The sequence below is a fragment of the Odocoileus virginianus genome, chromosome 32, assembly GCF_023699985.2.
Source record: "Odocoileus virginianus isolate 20LAN1187 ecotype Illinois chromosome 32, Ovbor_1.2, whole genome shotgun sequence".
NCBI classification, from domain to species: Eukaryota; Metazoa; Chordata; class Mammalia; order Artiodactyla; family Cervidae; genus Odocoileus; species Odocoileus virginianus.
The window spans coordinates 3,979,254-3,998,611 of NC_069705.1; the positions used below are offsets into that span (position 1 = coordinate 3,979,254).

At 46.3% G+C, this 19,358-nt stretch overlaps 1 protein-coding gene across 6 annotated transcripts; it reads right to left on the bottom strand.

The window, feature by feature from the left end:
- Positions 1-8,971: 8,971 nt before the first annotated feature.
- On the bottom strand, positions 8,972-18,347 carry LOC110125822 (arylamine N-acetyltransferase 1). Of its 6 annotated transcripts, none has more exons than XM_070459809.1 (5): positions 18,270-18,344; positions 16,959-17,041; positions 13,714-13,794; positions 12,476-12,647; positions 8,972-11,410 (listed from the first exon to the last, which is right to left on the bottom strand). In XM_070459809.1, exon 5 carries the CDS (start codon positions 11,403-11,405, stop codon positions 10,533-10,535), a length of 873 nt encoding a protein of 290 aa, XP_070315910.1. In that variant the 5' UTR covers positions 11,406-11,410; positions 12,476-12,647; positions 13,714-13,794; positions 16,959-17,041; positions 18,270-18,344; the 3' UTR covers positions 8,972-10,532. The 6 variants fall into 6 exon arrangements, with proteins under 6 accessions (XP_070315910.1, XP_070315909.1, XP_020730792.1 ...); XM_070459808.1 differs by having other exon boundaries at positions 12,476-12,650; XM_020875133.2 differs by lacking the exon at positions 12,476-12,647 and having other exon boundaries at positions 16,959-17,208; positions 18,270-18,347.
- Positions 18,348-19,358: the final 1,011 nt, after the last annotated feature.

Here is a 19,358-nt window from a genome sequence, read left to right on the forward strand (position 1 = left end):
GGTCTGTTGCAGGAAGGGGGACCCCTTCCAGGGCCTGAGAGTGGGCTCTTAGGTAACACTCTGAATTGAATTGTCTTCGGAGACACACATTCTGACAAAGCAAGACTCTTTACTGGGAAAGGGTGCCCAAGCAGAGAACAGTCAGCTAAGGGAACCCAGGACTGCTCTGCCCTGTGGCTCACAGTCTTGGGTTTTATGGTGATGGGACTGGTTTCCAGGTTTTCTTTTGCCAATCACTCTGACTCAGGGTCCTTCCTGGCGGCTCACACCTTGCTCAGCCAAGACTGATTTTAGTGAGAAGGAGTACCTGGTGTCTCTTTTTGACCTTCCCTGAACTGTTCTGGTTGGTGGTGGCTTATTAGTTCAACGCTCCTTACTAGGACCATCCTGTCATAAAATAACCCACGCAATGGTGCCTGACGGTTTCATTTATTGTGCTTCCCCTAACAGGTCCAGTGGACACAGGCTTGTGAAAGTGAAACTAGCTCTACATGTCTGTTAGGATTATTTTGTAACTTTTCAAGATTTCACATTTAACCAATTAAGTTCTGCTTCTCAGTTTCTTGCCTTAGTTTCTATGATTGTGTGTGTTGTTCTGTTCCCCTTTCCCCCTGGATAATGTTCCTAAGTAAAAGTTTCTTAGTTATTGACCTTCATCCTGTCTTCCCAACTCATTCCCTCTGTGAGAAGAAAATTGTTTCTTTGACACACAAATAGGTACAAAATATTTCTGGACTAAAGCAATGAATGGATTGATAATTTAAAAAAAAATTACAGCTAGTTCAAGAGAAGAAGACTTGCAGAGGAAAATTGAGATGGAGAATGTGATGGTGTAAGAATGAGACATGAATACCAACATAAATATGATCTAGTTCTCGCCACCAATCAATTTACAGTTCGGTAGGTAGAAAAGTCATAAATATTTAACATCTTGAATGCCTTTTGCATCTTTAGTTCTTCATTAAATACTGCTATATTAGACAGAGAAATCAAAAGAGATAGTTGCTATCTCTAAGGGGTTTATTTCTTGGTTGGGGCAGTATCTTGAAACAACAGTGAGTGTATTGAAAGTACTTGCAGCTTTCGAGAAACGGGGTTTTTTGTTGTTGTTTATTCATTAATGAACATTCACATGACAGATACAGTGTTGGGTGCTCAGGATGCTGGGTGATTTTTGGAGTTATAATCTTGTGGTGGAGTTATAATCTTCTTGTAGTGGTGGGCTCCCACACAACGTGGGTCATCTGGTGGGAATAACAGATATGGTACGGCAGAGGATATTTTTTTTTCTTTTCTTTTTTTTTAAAGAAAGAAGCTTCAAGCTGCTTTAGATAAGAAAGAAGAGAAAAATCTGCTTAAATGGGTCTTTGTTCTGGGAAGAATCATTTGCATTGCCCTTCTTAGAAATGCAAATGTCAGGCAAGTAGGCCTTGGGAAAAGATGTAATGGTTATGTAATTGTCTTGATAAATACTGTTTCAAATAAAATCTCTTAGTAGGCATAGGAAGTCTGAGAATTCAGCTGGTCAATTCACCTAATACCTGGGGCTCTTCTGAGATGGTGGGATGTAGAAACCAAACCCAGCGATTTGAAGTCAGTGAAAGCCAACTTCTTAGGTGGCATGGTGTTAGCCAAGACACTGAAGGTAGAAAAGGACGCTGAAGACCCCAAACAAAAGAAAGGGGAGTCTGGGTTGGTGATCCAGACGCACACCGAAGGCCTGGGCTCCTGGAGGAGGAATGGTTTGGGTCCACACGTGGCTGACACTGAAAGCGCCTGCGAACCACCCTTTTCTAACAGTGATAGTGCTTTGTGGGACAATGGCTGATCAAGGGAATGTAAACTGAAATAATCCAGTGTTCCTATCATCAACTCTTTGCTGCAAAATTCAGACTTAAAGAAAGTAGGGAAAACCACTAGGCCAATCAGGTATAAGCTCAAGCAAATCCCTTATGATAATACAGTGGACGTGACAAACAGATTCAAGATATCAGATCTGATAGACAGAGTGCCTGAGGAACTATGGTTTGTAACACTGTACAGGACGAAGTGAGCAAAACCACCCCAGAGATAAAGAAATGCAAGAAGGCCAAGGGGTTGTCTGAGGCCTCACAATAGCTGAGGAAAGAAGAGAAGTGAAAGGCAAGGGAGAAAGGGAACGACAGACCCAACTGAAGGGAGAGTCCAGAGAATAGCAAGGAGAGATAAGAAGGCCTTAAATGAACAGTGCAAAGAAAGAGAGGAAATGTTAGAATCGGGAAGACTAGAGATCGCTACAAGAAAATTGGAGATGTCAAAGGAACATTTTGTGCAAGGGTGGGCACCATAAAGGACAGAAATGGAAAGTGCCTGACAGAAGCAGAGGAGATTAAAAAGAGGTGGCAAAAATACACAGAAGAACTATACAAGAGAGGTCTTAATGACCCAAATAACCATGACAGTGTGGTCACTTACTTCAGAGCCTGACATCCTGGAATGTGAAGTCAAGTGGGCCTCAGGAAGCATTGCTATGAGAAAAGCTAGTGGAGGTCCTGGAATCCCAGCTTTGCTGTTTAAAATCCTGAAGAATGCTCCTGTAAGGGCCACACTCAGTATGTCAGCAAATTTGGAAAAGTCAGCAGTGGCCGCAGGACTAGAAAAGGTCAGTTTTCATTCCAATCCCGAAGAAGGGTAATGCCAAAGAATGTTCAAACTTCTGTAGAATCTCACTAACGAATACAGTCTTCGCATGCTAGTAAGGTTATGTTCAAAATTCTTCAAGCTAAGCTTCAGCGGTATGTGAACCGAGAACTTGAAGATGTACAAGCTGGGTTTAGAATAGGCAGAGGAACCAGAGATCAAATTGCCAACATTCACTGGATCATAGAGAAAGCAAGGGAATTCCAGAAAAACATCTACTTCTGCATCATTGCCTACAAAAGCATTCAACTCTGTGGATCACAACAAACTGGGAAATTCACCTTTCCTGTGGTCTGGTATTCTCATCTCTTGAAGAATCTGTATTCAGATCAAGAAGCAATAGTTCAAAACATGGAACAGCAGACTTGTTCAAAATTGGGAAAGGAGTATGACAAGTCTGTATATTGTCACCCTGCCTATTTAACTTGTATTCAGAGTACCTTCTGCAAAATGCAGGGCTGGATGGATCACAAGCTGGTATCAAGATTGCCAGGAGGAATATCAACAACCTGAGCCATACAGATGATACCACTCTAGTGGTAGAAAGCGAAGAACTAAAGAGATTCTTGATGAGGGTGAAAGAAGAGAGTGAAAAAGCTGCCTTAAAACTCAGCATTCAAAAAGCTAAGATCATGGTATCTGGTCCCATCACTTCATGGCAAAGGAAGAGGAAAACGTGGAAGCAGTGGCTGACTTTATCTTCTGGGGCTCCAATATCACTGCAGATGGTGATTGCAGCCATGAAATTAAAAGACTCTTGCTCTTTGGAAGGAAAGTTATGACAAAACTAGCCAACCTATTAAAAAGCAGAGACATCATTTTGCCGAAAAAGGTCCGTTTAATCAAAGCTATGGTTTTTCCAGTAGTCATGTATGAATGTGAGAGTTGGGCCATAAAGAAGGCTGAGCGCCAAAGAACTGATGCTTTTGAACTGTGGTGTTGGAGAAGACTCTTGAGAGTCCTTTGGACTGCAAGGAGATCCAACCAGTCCATCCTAAAGGAGATCAGTCCTGGGTGTTCATTGGAAGGATTGACTGATGCTGAAGCTGAAACTCCAATACTTTGACCACCTGATGCAAAGAACTGACTCACTAGAAAAAAAGCCTGATACTGGGAAAGACTGAGGGCAGGAGAGTGGGTGGTGACAGGATGAGATGGTTGGATGGCATCACTGACTCAATGGACATGAGTTTGAAGAAACTCCAGGAGATAATGAAGGACAGGGAAGCCTGGTGTGCTGCATGTAGTCTGTGTGCTCTCAGTGAGTTGGATATGACTTAGTGACTGAACAAGAATTTGTCAAGTGTTGTCCTAGACAGAAGCTGAGGCTATTCATGCACTTATTCAACAAGTATTTACTCGACACCTACTTGATAAGTGAAGATGGCAGAGTCCCAGCCAGCTGTGAACCCAGTTTGAACTTCCATCAGGAGGGAAGCTCCTTTCCTACTTATAGTCTCCCCTCTTCACAGTTCTCAAGTTGTATGTGGACCCGTGTGTACTTCCTGAACCTTCTGGAAAACCGCCTTTTCTCATCATGCAACCTGATTCTGACCTCACAAGTTCCTCATACCTATTGTGTAAAAATGAGTCTTTAGGCATTTTATCGTCTTCCCAAATTTTTGTGCTTAAAATAGCTGTTCATCTAGTTTGGCCATACATGTGGTGCCAGTCATAGAAGATGACTAATATCTGGGAAAATAATAAAATAAGGTAAAGGAGTTAGACCATATATCAAGGAAGAAGAGAAAAAAAAAAAGAAAGCAAAAAACCACACTTGGTAACTTGTTCAAGGACCCACACACCCCTTTATTGCAGGTCCAAGTAGTGCTGATTTATTTTAAAGCATTTGTCAGGATGGGCTAGCGTGTGCTGCCATAACAACCAACCCTGAACTTCAGCAGCTTAATAGAGTGAATGTTTACTGCTGATGATTAAAGTGTAATCACTGTAATTATTCTGAAACACATCCAGAAAAAAATCCCGACAATTATTGACAGTGAAAGCAGCTGGGTATTGTTAGCATTACCAAAATAGCATTTGGACTCACTGTTTGTTAAAGTCCTGAAAAATAGAAGAGGTTCCTTCTAGGTTCCTGTTTAGCAGTTGACCTTTCTGCTGTCAGAATGGACAGCTTTGATTCCAGAGGTTCTCTGTGTATTCATTTCTTTCTTATGCACGTTTATGTCTAGTGTTTACACATCATGAAACAACAAAAAAGGTTAAATTTGTTCCAAGGCTGAATGGCTTCCCCTGGTGTCTCAGATGGTGAAGAGTCTGCCTGCAGTGTGGGAGACCCAGGTTCAACCCCTGGGTTGGGAGATGCCCTGGAGAAGGCAATGGCACCCCACTCCAGTATCCTTACCTGGAAAATCCCATGGACGGAGGAGCCTGGTGGGCTGCAGTGCTACTTCAGTTGTGTCCGACTCTGTGCGACCCCATAGACGGCAGCCCACCAGGCTCCGCCGTCCCTGGGATTCTCCAGGCAAAAACACCGGAGTGGGTTGCCATGTCCTTCTCTAATGCATGAAAGTGAAAAGTGAAAGTGAAGTCGCTCAGTTGTGTCTGACTCTTCGCGACCCCATGGACTGCAGCCCACCAGGCTCCTCCGTCCCTGGGATTTTCCAGGCAAGAGGACTGGAGTGGGGTGCCATTGCCTTCTCCAGGGCTACAGTGCATGGGGCCGCAAAGAGTCGGACACGACTGAGCGACCAAGCCCAGAACAGCACAGCCAAGCCTGAATACCAATCCCAGCTTGGCTGCTCTGACAGTCTGGAGTTATCTGAGGGGCCCTGCCTCCACGCCCAGCCTGTCTTTATCCCTCCACCTGACGCTACCACCACTGGTAGTTTAGTTGCTGAGTCGTGTCCCACTCTTGCGAATCCTGGAACTGTAGTCTTCCAGGCTCCTCTGTCCATGGGATGTCCCAGGCAAGAATACTGGAGTGGGTGGCCGTTTCCTTCTCCAGGGACCTTCCCAACCCAGGGATCGAACCCAGGTCTCCTGCATTGCAGGCGGATTCTTTACCGACTGAGCTGCCAGAGACGCACACCACCGCCTGTACTCACACGTATCCCAGGTGCCGCTGCTTCCTGCCGCAGGGCTTCTCCAATGGCGGCCTGCAGAAACCCGCCCTCATGTGGAGCCTGGACATGCAGGAGGAAACACCTCTGGGGGAATTCTCAACCAATGGGAGACAAGAACCCGTGGACAAAGGCACCTACCTCTTGTTCTGTGGTGGAAAATTCTGAGGGAGGGCGGCGGGGCCTTCACACATACTCTTTTGTGAATCCTAGGGGTGTGAGCTTCTGTTGCCCACAGCAGCCATCTTAGCGAGCCTTTGTGCTGACTTTTCAATCGTGGCCTCACTTCCCTGTTTCTTCTTCTGTTTACTGATATCACTTACCAAATGAAAAAGTCTCTCATTCGTAAACTGCTACATCTAACCCCCCGCCTCTGAATATGCTTCTTTTCTTACCTAACATTCTTCCGTTTTAGGTCCTCCTTATAACTTGACCTCACTGTGATGGCCGTGAGTTGAAGACCAGTCTATTTTCAGGGGACCCAAACTGAGGACTCCACTTCTCAGAAACATCGTCCCAACATAGTAATGAATGCCTGCGTGTTAAGTTGTGTAAACTCACACTCATCCTTCAAGTCAGCGCACTGCACTTGAGTCTAGGGTGTCTGGGTATATCTTGGGAGGCCTCTGGACAAAACTACCCTCTCCCTGAAGGAAAATCCTTAGATAAAGATTTGTTAACCCCCATGAGTCTGTAGTCTCCTTATAAGAAAATAAGTTTGGTTTTTTTTTTGTCAGTTTTAACCATTATGAAAATCACAGCAGAGGCATGTGGTGTATCTAAAAGGCCAGAGAATAAAGGCAAGAACCATGGAAACAAGGCCCATGAGATAGGACTGAGGCCTCCCCAGGGAACTGGCCTTGGGGCCCCACTGGATTTCAGACCGATGACGGCCTGAGGGGTGCTGTGTGCTTCTTGCTCACCCCGTAGGGAACGGACCTGTCCACAGTGAAAATTTGTCACCTGTTTCACTGTTGCCTGTGAGTGTGTCAGGAAAGGATATTTGTCACGATGGTTTACAAGGACTCTCATCAAGAAGAACGGAACTCAAAGAGCTGTACTCACAAAACTGCACCTGAGAAGCCTCGTCTGCATCTACCCTTGCCGACCCGATCCTGGACTTCAAAGCTGAGCCTGACGCCAGGATGGGAGGAGACGCGAATGTACATTTTTTGCCGCCAGAGGGTTGACTGTCAGATTATATCTTCCAAAGATGCCTGTGAGAGTATCTTTGAAACTTGCCATTTCTGCATCAAGAAGTGAAGTCTCGGGGCTTCCCTGGTGGCTCAGTGGTAAAGAATCTGCCTGCCAACGTAGGAGACACAAGTTCGATCCCTGGTCCGGGAAGATCCCACAAGCCGTGGACCAACTAAGCTTGTGTGCCACGACAGTTGAGCCTGTGCTCTATGGCCCGGGAACCCCAACTACTGAAGCCCTCAGGACTGGGGCCCGTGCTCCACGAGAGAAGCCACTGCAATGAGAAATCTGTGGACCACAACTAGAGGGTAGGCCCCCGCTTGTCACAACCAGGGAAAATCCTGAGGAGCAAGGAAGACCCAGCACAGTCAAAAATAAATAAATGCATAAGAAAACTGGGAGAAAAAAAAAAAAAGGTCCATGTCAAAAAGATCTTTAGGAGAAAAAAAGAAAGTGAAGTCTAGATCTTGTCCCTTGAATCCGGACGGCCTTGCGTCTTACTTATAACCAACAAAATGTGGCAATAAAAGATGCTATGTGACTTTGATGCTAGGTCATGACAGGGATTTAAACTGCTCAACGAGTGTGGGGTTTTATTTGGGGGGAATGAAAATACTGTGAACTTAGATGAAGGTGGTATTTGCCCAACATTGTGACTGTAGAGAAATTTCCCTTCACCTGAAAACAATCATTCTTTTTTAAAGGTGCTTTAATTTCTACCATATAAGCTAGAACCCTCATACCTAGCATTCCAAGGCCCTGGTTGAGAACTATGACTGCCCTGAGCCTCCCATGCTGCGAGGACGCCCAGACCACTTGCAGAGGCCCCATGCAATTTGACTCTTTGTGGGCCCAGCTCAGCAACACAGCGCCAGAGAAGGTGCTTCCACATGGTTCTAGCATGTGACCATCCAATAACCATGAGCCACGGGAGTTCTCTCAGCTGAGACGGGATATTGGAGAGCAGAAAAGAACCGTTCCTCTGTGCCCTTCCTAAAGTACAGACTCACAGGATCTGTGAGCAAACTAAAATAATTGAAACCACTAAGCTTCAGGGCAATTTGTTAAGCAGCAGTAGTAACAGGATCAATAATCATTAATCCACAGAGAACACTCATTTAAATTTCCACTGGAGAGATGTTAACATTGCACAGAAAGAGAGGCACACCTGTTCTATCTGGAAGCTAAATTTTATATCCCTAAGTATCTTTCAACTATTTTGCCACCCCCACATCCCCCTGCCATGTCATCGAGGTATGCAAGGAAAAGCAAATGGGTTTCTGGTTGTGTGGATATGTTAGGTCGTGTCTGACTCTTTGCGATCCCATGGACTGTAGCCACCCTGTCCATGGAATTCTCAAGGCAAAAATACTGGAGTGGTTTGCCGTTTTATCCTCCAGGGGATCTTCCTGACCCAGGGATCGAACCTGCGTCTCTTGCGTCTCCTGCATTGGCAGGCAGGTTCTTTACCACTGAGCCACCTGGGAAGCCTGGGTCTCAGGATACTCATACAATATGACTTTGACTCATTTGTACAAAACTGCATCTTTTTTCTTGAGCCACAGTTTGGTCTGGGTAATGTAACTTGCCACCATCTCCTCCCTTGGCAAGGTCTTTTCAGAATGTGAGAAAACCCTTTCCGCCCAAGAGTACCAGGCATGACTGGCCCTGCTGCGAGACAGAGCGGCAGAGTTGAACAAGGCCCATCCGGAGGGAGGGGAGATGGTGCTCTAGGTCTGACACGTGTTTATCCAGGCAGCGTCCCCGCTTTACCCCAAGGAATGGGAGCCGCAGGTTCATCAAGTGATTCACCCGGTGTCCACAGGACTGAACTCAGAACTACATACTTGGAAGCACATAGTCTTTCTCTCACCACAAAGAGTAAAGGGAAGTAAAAGAATAGAACTGGGAGACAAGAAAGAGGATTCAATGAAGACTCTACTGCCAAAAAAAAAAAAAAAGCCCCATTAATAACCTAATTTTTCAAAAAAAAAAAACCTTTGAGACTGACATTATCTTGGTCAGTAACATTTTAATTTATTTTTCAACATCAAGATTTTACAGATAATACATATTTTTAGACTCTTAGTACTACACAAAAATACCTAGTTCCAAAATTTGAAAATTCCAAATATCAGTGTTTGAAAAAAGGTATTAAGAAAAAAAAAAAGTACATGAAGAAAGCTTACTTGAAGAAAATAGAAAATATTAATTTTAAGAAATTAATTAAAGAAAAAAGGTACATGAAGAACTGTGGTTGCAAAAAAGAGCCATATAAGAAATTATTGGCTGTGTCAGTCTCTTGGTACTTATGTTAACAAGTATTGGTTTATGCTTTGTCTTGAGAACTATTAGGTTATTTGGAAGCAATATCATTTTTCATTTTTCTTGGTTGAATTATAATCCCATTATACATGTGGTATTTCTGCTCAGATTTGACATTGGATATATGCTGGAAGAATTTAATAAAAATGATTTCCTCTATGTTCCAGTTACTGAATGATGGTTAAACACGTTCTATGAATTCAACATTCAACCAACATGCGAAGTTTTCTAGCATATATCACTTTTTCCTCAAGAAAACCATAGGCCATCATTAAACGTTTTAAATCTCTGCTATTATAAATTTGGAAAAAGCTCAGTTCAGTTCAGCCACTCAGTCCTTTCCGACTCTTTGCGACCCCATAGACTGTAGCACTCCTGGCTTCCCTGTCCATCAGCAACTCAAACTCATATCCATATGAGTAGGCTCATATGAGCCTACTCAAACTCATATCCATCACACTGATAATGCCATCCAACCATCCCATCCTCTGTCGGCTCCTCCTCCCGCCTTCAATCTTTCCCAGCATCAGGTTCTTTTCCAATGAGTCTGTTCTTTGCATCAGGCAGCCAAAGTATTGGAGTTTCAACTTCAGCATCAGTCCTTCCAATGAATATTCAGGACTGATTTCCTTTAGGATGGACTGGTTGGATCTCCTTGCAGTCCAAGGGACTCTCAAGAGTCTTCTCCAACACCACAGTTCAAAAGCATCAATTCTTTGGTGCTCAACTTTCTTTATAGTCCAACTCTCAAAAATTTTTAAAAAATGTTATCTAATGATGCATGCTGACATTTTTAAAGGGTGAAATGATCTGACATCTATGATTTTCTTCAATAAAATGTGGGAGTGTTGAGAAAATATGATAGATAGGCCTCTAGTTCCTAGTTGATAAACTGAGTGATAAGTAAATGGAGATTTATTATTTCATTCTCTCTACTTTTATAGACAGGCTTCCCTGGAGGCTTAGTGATAAAGAATCCATCTGTAAGGCAGGAGAAACGGGTTTGATCCCTGGGCCAGGAAGATCCCCTGGAGAAGGAAATGGCAACCTACTCCAGTATTCTTGTCTCAGAATCCCATGGCAGAGGATCCTGACAGGCTACAATCCATGGAGTTGCAAAAGAGTCAGACAAGACTTGGCGACAAAGCAAAAACAATGACAAAAACAACTTTTATTGACATTTAAATTTTTTGTGATTAGAAAGTCACAGCACTAGCAGTAATCATGAGACCATTTTTACTGCTTCCTCTAAATGGTGAAAAATTTATCACCATGTTTGGGGACAAGCTTTTTCTCCAAGGAAATATTAAATATGTTTTTTAGATTTTCTTCTATTTCTTTCTCATTCAGTGTCTTAAACTCTACCAAATCTGTGTTGTCCTTATAATTGAATCTCCTGTAGGTGAGGGTAAAACCCACTAAGCAATGAACACCTTCTGGGGTCTGCAAGGAGCAAAATGACTTGCTTGTAAACACAGATGCCGGAGATTCTTGAAGGTATGTGTTCACAGACTCGAAGTCTTTAATTGTTCGAGGTTCAAGAGTAAACGAGTAGATTTTCCGATGCTCATTCTTTTCCAAGAGGTCAGAATCCTGAAATTCTTGGTTTGGGATGTATTGCTCTCTTCTGATTTGGTCCAGGTACCAAGTTCCTCTGTCTTCGGTCAAGCGGAAGATGCAAGGTGTCTGGGGCTGGTACTTCCCAGAGATTAACTCCAGTGGCTGCCACATCTGATAAGAACGTCCAAATCCAGCATCGGCTATGTAGTCCCGGCCGTCGATGGTCACCTTCAGCAGGAGGTGAATCATGGCATTGCTGTATTTGTCGGTGAACGTGTTGAAAACATACCCTCCCAATATGGTGGTCTCAAAACCCATCGTGGTCAGAGCCCAGTACAGGAGGTGGTTGACTTGGAGACACCACCCACCCCGGTTCCTCCTCACAATTTGATCAAAAATGGCCTCTAAGTCCAATTCCATGGCGTCCCCACAGTGGATGTTAAGGTTCTCAAAGGGAATGGCTCGGATCTGGTGCTGAAGAATGTCGGTTAATGTTTCCAAGTCCAATTTGTCCCTCGAGTGCTTATAACCAATTCTTTCAAAATATGCTTCGATGTTCATGATTCCTTAAGGCAAGGAAAACAAAAGCAAATATCTTACTTTTGTACTTGGATTTCTTTGATTAGCTTGATTATAGCAAATGTATTTTAAATACGTAAATACAATGGTTACCAATATCTATAATTATAAGCCTTTGGTGTGTGCTTTTGCTGTTTTAATGCCTTTTGCATGTGCAAGCTCACGAATGGTGAAGAAAAGTATTACTTCTTCCACGTTTTGAGTATGAGAAGTTGGAAATCCAGATGAAGTGATGAGTAAAATGATAGAGAGTTTATATGTGGTTTTCTTGATGATGAGTAAGGAGAGGTACAAATTGGCATCAATTAAAATAGAGTTTACAAACACATTTCTAATATAAACAGGAGAATGATATAATAAGGTACTTGACCTACTCAGTTTCCTCTTTAGCTGAACTTTACAGAAATTTTCCTACTCAACAAGTCAGTTTGTTCACAAACTGATTTATTCACTTGTTCAATAAATAGCTTGCTGAAATTTTATTATGTATACATCACTAACCTAGTGGTTGCTTGTCTTAAAAAAATCTTACATCTTATGGGGGCTGGTATGACACAGATAATGAAATGAATGAATTAAAAAACACATGCAATTTCTTTGATTGTGATCAGTGCTCTGAAGAAAATAGAGCGAAGAAGGAAGATAAGACACACAGAGAGAGCTTCAGTTTCCAGTAAGGTGGGCGGAGAAAGCTTCACTATAATTTTAAGGATGGGAGAGAAGAAGCCACGTCCATATGTGTGGGAGGATCACTCAGGAAGGACCAGAGAATTTTTAAGAAGTCTTAAGCCAGAACCTGCCTAGAGCATCCAAAGAACATTCAAGGAAGCTAGGAGGAGGGGAGCAGAAGGACAGAGAGGAAGCGTGGACCACGCTGAGGCCTGGCCTTCAGGCTCTTCCTTTGAGATGAGGAGTCGGTGTGAGAAGGGCAAGGGGAAGCCTGCAGTTTGGGCAAAGGGCACCATTGTCTGGTTGATGCCTATGGGCAGGGACCCGCACACATGGAGCTGAAAGAAGAGACATGTGGCCCAGCCAGGAGCACCTCAAAGCACCTTTGCTCCAGGACCAGCGCTTTGCTCACAGATGGCGTGTGGCCTGAGTCAGCACTCCAAGACTCTGCTGAGGGGCTTCCACTGAAACCTAAGCAGGTGCTTTTCTTGCGGGGCCAGAAGCTGGTAGGATATTTGCCCAAAGCTAGTAGGAGGTCTTCCTGGAGAATGGCACCTACTAAGAATTTAATGAGTTGAGGAATGAAAAGCAGGAGAAGAAAAGATGAGAAAAGACATCAATCAAGTCTTAAGCTGTATCTTGCTTTATTACGGTGAGTCAAAAAAAAAAAGTCCTTATTTTCTAAAATCCCATGTCAAAAAGGTTTCTGTCCACTAATCACTGATTGTAACAGTGGGGTATTACCTTTGGTAAGATGACATGGCCTGAGGTGAGAGGCTTAAAAGGGCCTGCCCTAGGTTAATGGTGATAAGCTATGTATTTCTGTTGTCCTTCTTAACGTCTTTTCTTTCAGATTCGCCTAGTTCTCTTTTTTAATCTGTTATTTTTCCCATTTTGCTAGTGTTCCAACTTTATTCTTGGTATTGGTTAACTGATCTCCAATCTCTTAAGCTTATTTCATTTCTTCTCAGCTTTACATCCATCAGTATCCTTTCTCAACATTTGTAGAAGCCAAAAACTCTGCATCAGACACGGAGAGAACTGGTACTGAACCAGACTGCCACAGACCCTCTTCCACTTCTATATCCAATCAGTACTGGGTAAGTTAGGAGGGCAGGTGATGTAGAACCAAAGAAACAGGATTTGGACCTGCCTAACCATTTCATTTCTGGGTGGGTTAATTCCCTTTTATTTGGAAATCAATGTATACTTTTTAAAGTTGTATTTTGATTTTAAAGTTTTTTTCCTTTGTTCCTTCTATTTTTTAAGATATGATGCTAACTTAGAATTTAGTAACCTCAAGTCCATTGAGAAGAACCCAGTATTGGAACCTGAGTGTAAGCAGCATGTTATAACCAAATTATACCTGTATATTCCACAACTAAAAATAAGGATGGTGTAGTACTGAAGTTATGATAGAAGGTGAAATATGGAGACACTAGAAAGTAGCTGTCAGGATAAAACTGGGTGAGAACACTGCAACGTTTATACACTGACTTGTAACTTAGATGTGCACTGATATATTGATTCATTTCACTTGATCATAAATACAAGAAAAGAATAAAAGGAGGCAGAGAGAACACACTTAGGGAGTCAGCTGAGATGTCTCAGAAAAGCAAACCTTTCTATGGAAGTTCGATGTAGATGGATTCTCAGTTTTAATTCAAAAGACTTGGAATGTTTCTTCTTCCTGGTTCACAGTCTAGAAATAATAGAAAAATAGTTTTAAATATATCATATTCTTCCTTGAAAACAAGAGCAGTAGTTCCGTTTGGACATGAATAGGAAGAATGTTTTAAAATCACAAAACAGAAGGAAAGAGAGTCAAATGGCCATCTGCATTGCACAGGGGATAGAGCTGGGCGTACAGTCACAGGCAATGGGAACAGCATGGGTCGCTCTGAGCCCACTTCCTGGGCTTTAAGTCACAGGAGGACCCGCGCACAACGGGCCAGGCAATCAACAAGGATGGGTGAACCCTGTCCCAGGCCCCCGATCGATACTACAAGTTTTACCAAACACATCAAAGACCAGCGTGTAAGGTAGCACCTTCCCTTAGCTCTAAAGTGTAATTGCAGATGGCTTCCAGCGGTGCGGTGGTGGGGATTCTGCGTGCCAGCGCAGGGCACTCAGAAGACCCAGGCTCGATGCCTGGATCGGGAAGACCCCCTGGAGGAGGAAATGGCAACCCACTCCAGTATTCTTGCCTGGAGAATCCCGTGGACAGAGGAGCCTGGCGGGCTGCTGTCTGCTCAGTTCAGCCACTCGGGGGTGTCCGACTCTTTGCGACCCCACGGGCTGCAGCAGCAGGCCTCCCTGTCCATCACCAAGCCCCGGAGTTTACTCTCCCCGTAGCCTGTGGAGATGTAAGTCAAAACGAAAAACTAAGGAAGACTAGGGCAGAATTGACTCCTTTTATTACAGGACGGAGTAGACAACTTGGAAGCATTGTGGCTGAAGTACTTTAAAAACATGTTTTAAAGGTGACTGAAGTGAAAGGCCTTAGACCCGTTGGCCTCCGCCTCGGGTGGGGAGGGTAAAGAACAGCCTGCTCGGAGCGCCCTGCCCGGGCTCGGGGCACCGTGGAGGACTCGGGACTGAGGCTGGCGTGGGGGGACGCGGTGTGTCGGCCACCCGGGTCCCCTGGGGTCCCCCTGACCAGCCTGGCTTCAGGACCTGCGCGCGGACTCCGGCAGACCTCCTGGGGGCTCCTGGAGTGGCTTGGCCCGCCCGTGTGAGAGTCAGCCGTGTCGGGGGCTCCGTGTCCCATCAGGGCCGCCCCGCATGGGGACTTACTGGCCCGCTGTTCTGAACACCCTGCCGCCTTGCCTTGAATCGAGAAAAGACTCTGGAGTTGTGAGTCCCACCTGGGCCGGCACGGGGGCTTGCCCAGGCGTCCTTCCCTCGTGAGGCGCTTGCTCACGGGCCGGACTCAGTGTCCGAACCTGGGGAACCAGACAATCACGTCAGCGGTCACCGGGGAGAGTGCTGTGGGAGAAAGCTAGGGTGAACAGGATGAGGCGACTTCTAGAGGGCCCTGAAAGTCAGGCCAGAGAGACTTCTGTCACCGAACGAATGCCTGTTGTTTCGCCGAATGGACAAAGCCCAACAGTCACCTGGCTGCCGTGATGTGTCCCTCAGTGCCGCGGTTCTTCAGTTACCCATCACCTCTCTGATGTAGCCCCGGAGAGTGGGTTGACATGAAGACCTCCTAGTTCAGCTCCCAGTCTGGGGGTGTCTACATCTTTCATGTCCAGCGGTGGTTTCAAATTTTTAAATTTTATTTTACTTTATCTTGCATGTTATTTTTGAGCTACAGAAGTCCTGATCGTTTCCCCCAAACAAAATTGTAAGCCAAAGTCTAAAATAGAATAATTGAAAACAGGTTGGTCCAGAGGCAGTCCAGCCCTGAGATGCTGCCCTCGCGGCTCAGAGGTGCAAGCAGCCGGGGTGGTCATGGACCGAGATGGCGTCTTCCATCCCAACTGCCTGCACTTCAGGCACGACCGCCTGGAAGAGGCTGAGACGGAGCGAGTGGATTTTCTTTCTGTGTGAGTTTCACATCCTGTCTGTTTTCTTTTCTCTGTCTCAGTGATGGCATCCCATTAGATTGACACTAAGACTCACTCCCGACCCCAGGGCAGAGGGGCATCGGCTTGACTCCGGGATGGAAGGGAGCTTCGAGGCCAGCCCTGCTCAGAGGCCGTCGGACACCCCGCCTTAACGCACCGAAGGCCCGCGGCTCCGCCGGGCTCCGAGCTGGAGCTTCAGAGTCAGGCAGGTACTGTGGGGACCGCCGAGCAGGCGCCCAGAGCTGGTCTGGATGGCAGAAGCCGAACAAAGCCAGACTCCGGGACAGAAGTACGCGGGAGTTGATAGTTTAAAAAAACAACCCTCCTTTTGAGGGAAGGAATGGAGGAGGAACTAAAGTGAGGTCCTGGGGGCAGGGAGTGACGCGACAAAGTCACACTCTGGGCCACAAGCAGGGTCAGTGTCTCTCGCCAGCCTTTCTGCCGTGACTGAAAGTGTGAGTCGCTCAGTCATGTCCGACTCTTTGGACCCCATGGACTGTAGCCCGCCAGGCTCCTCTGTCCATGAGATTCTCCAGGCAAGAATACTTGGAGTGGGTTGCCATGCCCTCCTCCAGGGGAGCTTCTGGACCCAGGGATCGAATCCCTGTCTCCTGCATTGCAGGCAGATTCTTTACCATCTGAGCCACAGGGGAAGCCCGTCATGACTCAACAGATTATTAAAAATCTGTGTGACCATCCCACGACTTGACTAAACCATTCAAAGTGAACAGTTCAGTCCTTTGGCACCTTCACAACTTGGTGCAGACACCCTTCTGTTTAGTTCCAAGCTCTCTCCTTCCTCCCGTGAGATGCCAGACTCGTGAGCCGTGACTCCCCAACCCCTCCCGCCTCTGCACCCACCAGGCTCCTTCCTGTCGGAGTGCTTCCAGCTTCAGCCGCTGTGAACACTGCTGCAGACAGAATTTGTGCCCGAGCGCTTTTTCCTGCATCTGATTTCAATTCACTGGGTGTATGCTTAGAGTAGAGCTGCCTGGCTGAAGAATAGGATTTAGAGATGCTTCTCCGCGGCTTTTCTTTCCCTGGGCTCTGAATTTCTCTTCCTCTCCTTCCCATCCCTTCCCTTTGGTGTTCAGTCACTCAGTCACGTCCGACCCTGTGGACTCTACCCCACCACACTCCTCTGCCATGGGATTCTCCAGGCAATACTGGAGTGGGTTGTCATTTCCTTCTCCAGGGGATCTTCCTGACCCAGGAATCGAAACTGTGACTCCTGCATTGCAGGCAGATTCTTTGCCATGAGCCACCAGGCGAGCCCTCCCTTCCCTTTTCTTACCTGTTTTTTTGGTGTCGAAGCCTACTTCAAGGACCTGTGAACCGGCCCAGTCCCAGGGGGCAAGTGGCCAGCCCAGTGATCTTCTGGATGAAAAAAAAAAAGAGGTTGCCTGGCAAGCCAAGCCCACAGGCCCTCTTCACGATGCTGAGGGCACAGAAGGCCTGCAGCGCCTCCCGTCCAAGGAAAACAGCCAAAGGAGGTCAGACTCCGTCAGCAGAAAGGTCTGAATGTTTGTTTCGCCTTTTATTCCCTTTCCAGGAGAAATAGAGAGTCAGATTTGTGGGTGTAATCTGCCTGTTTTTACAAGTGGCTCTGAACTATTGAAACCTGTAAATGCCTAACAAAATAAGTCTCTGGGTGGGATGGAACTATATATATAGTTGGCAGGTAACAACTTCCTTCTGATTGCAAGAGGGTGGGGTCAGCTATTGTATGGTTGAGAACTAAACAGTGACTCAAGGGAAGGGAAAGTTCGGTGATCAGAGGGCAAGCAGGCGTGTGGTTTTTGAGGGCGCAGGGCAGGGGAGCAAAGTTCAGGGCAGGGACTCCCAGGGGCCCCGGCTTCCGGGCCGTCCACCTCCACAGGCTCCTCTCTCCTGCGGACCTCGGCTCATCAGCGCCCAGGGAATGCTGTTGTCAGCCTGCCTGACAGTGAGAGAGTTGTTCCTGGCATGTGTGCCCCTGGAGACCCTTGGGGCCCTCCTTCTATCCAGAGAAAACCTCCCCAAGAATTCCCTTACATGGTGCAGACAACGCAACCCAGCCTCCCTGGGTGTTTTGGGACCGGTAGAGAATTTCTGATCCCTTAATGCCGGAGGAGCAGGGGTGATCCTGAGCTTGCTGTCTGCAGGACTGACTGAGCTCTTGGGGATACGCCCAGTTAGGATAAGAGAAGGTGGACATCACTGTTGCAGTTACCCGAGAGGAGAACCCTGTCCTCTGAAACACATGTTGTACACATTAGCTATCTTTCATACATTCCTTTACTCCTCACAACAGACTTTCTAAGTAAGCTCTCTCATTAGCTCCAGCGTTCTGAGGGATAAACTGACGTTTAGAGATGCTTCTCTGTCCTGCCGAATCCTCACAGCTGGGGTGTCGGGTGGCGATGATGCTAACCCTGCCAGCTGCAGTGGGGGTCTGTGACCCCTCCGCTATCCTGCACAAGCAATTACAGCGTAAGCACGTGTCAGGCAAACTTCCTGAACTGTCCTGGGACCTGAAATTCAGGCTTGTGTAGTCTGCAGTCTCCTGGACTCACATTTGAAGTCGGATCAAACCCCAGTTTGCAAGCATAAACAGGTCACTCACCGAGCTCTCTGGGGCCCACGACCAGGAACCAGGGCGACGGCCACCCTCCCACTTCCTGGCCCAGCCCGGGAAGAGCCCTCCCTCGGTCTGCAAAGTGCCCCGCCCCCGAGTCCGGTCACCGTCACCCCGGAGCTCTGGGAAATGTAGTCTTGGGGACTTGGGTTGACCCTTGCCCCTCCTGTTCCAATGTACCCTGGTGAGCCAAGGCCCCGGGGTTAAAAGGGGAGGGACCTTGTAGGGCACACAGTTCTTACTCTTGGGGAGCCTGAATACGGATGTCCTGTGTGTGCTGTGGGAGGTTAGGGTTTTGAGAGGCTCCAGGAGGAGCATATTCATTAGCCTAGAGAAGCGGGAGGACATGGATGTTTTAAATCACTCCTCCTGGTTATGACAGCATTCCCTCATCAATTTCCAGGAAGCCTCTAACTTTCTATCCTTCCCCAAGAGGCACTGTGTAATGTGGTCTAAATTTGCCCACATAGAAGTTATGAGGGTGACGTACATAATATGCTTTTGTTTCTGTTTTTCTAATTTATGTTAACAATATTAGCCTATCACTCTTGCTCTCTCTAATGCATTTCCCTCTGTGTTGTTGTTGCTTAGTTGCTAAGTTATATTTGACTCTTTTGAGACCCCGTGGACTTGTAACCTGCCAGGCTCCTCTGGCCGTGGGATTTCCGAGGCAAGACTACTAGAGTGGGTTGCCATGTCCTTCTACGGGGGATCTTCTCGATCCAGGGATCGAACCTGCATCTCCTCCATTGGCTGGCGGATTCTTTACCACTGAGCCCCCCAGGAAGCTTCATTTCCCTCTGCGCTTTATTTCTGTGAGTGTCTTCATGACACAAGTGTTACTTGTGCTCCCTCAAACACTGAGAGTTCTAGTCCGTGCCTCTGGTAGGACTCAGCATGAACTGGACTCTCTGCCTGAAGGCTTTCTCTTGGCCTCTGCTTGGACAGGTCAGATGGGCCTGCAACTAACGGCCCTGGAACACCACTTGGTCCAGAAGTGGGAGTGGGAGCGTTCGTTTCTAAGCGTAAGCAGGGGCCTGGCACCGATATTTCCACTGCTCTAGACAACTGCACGGA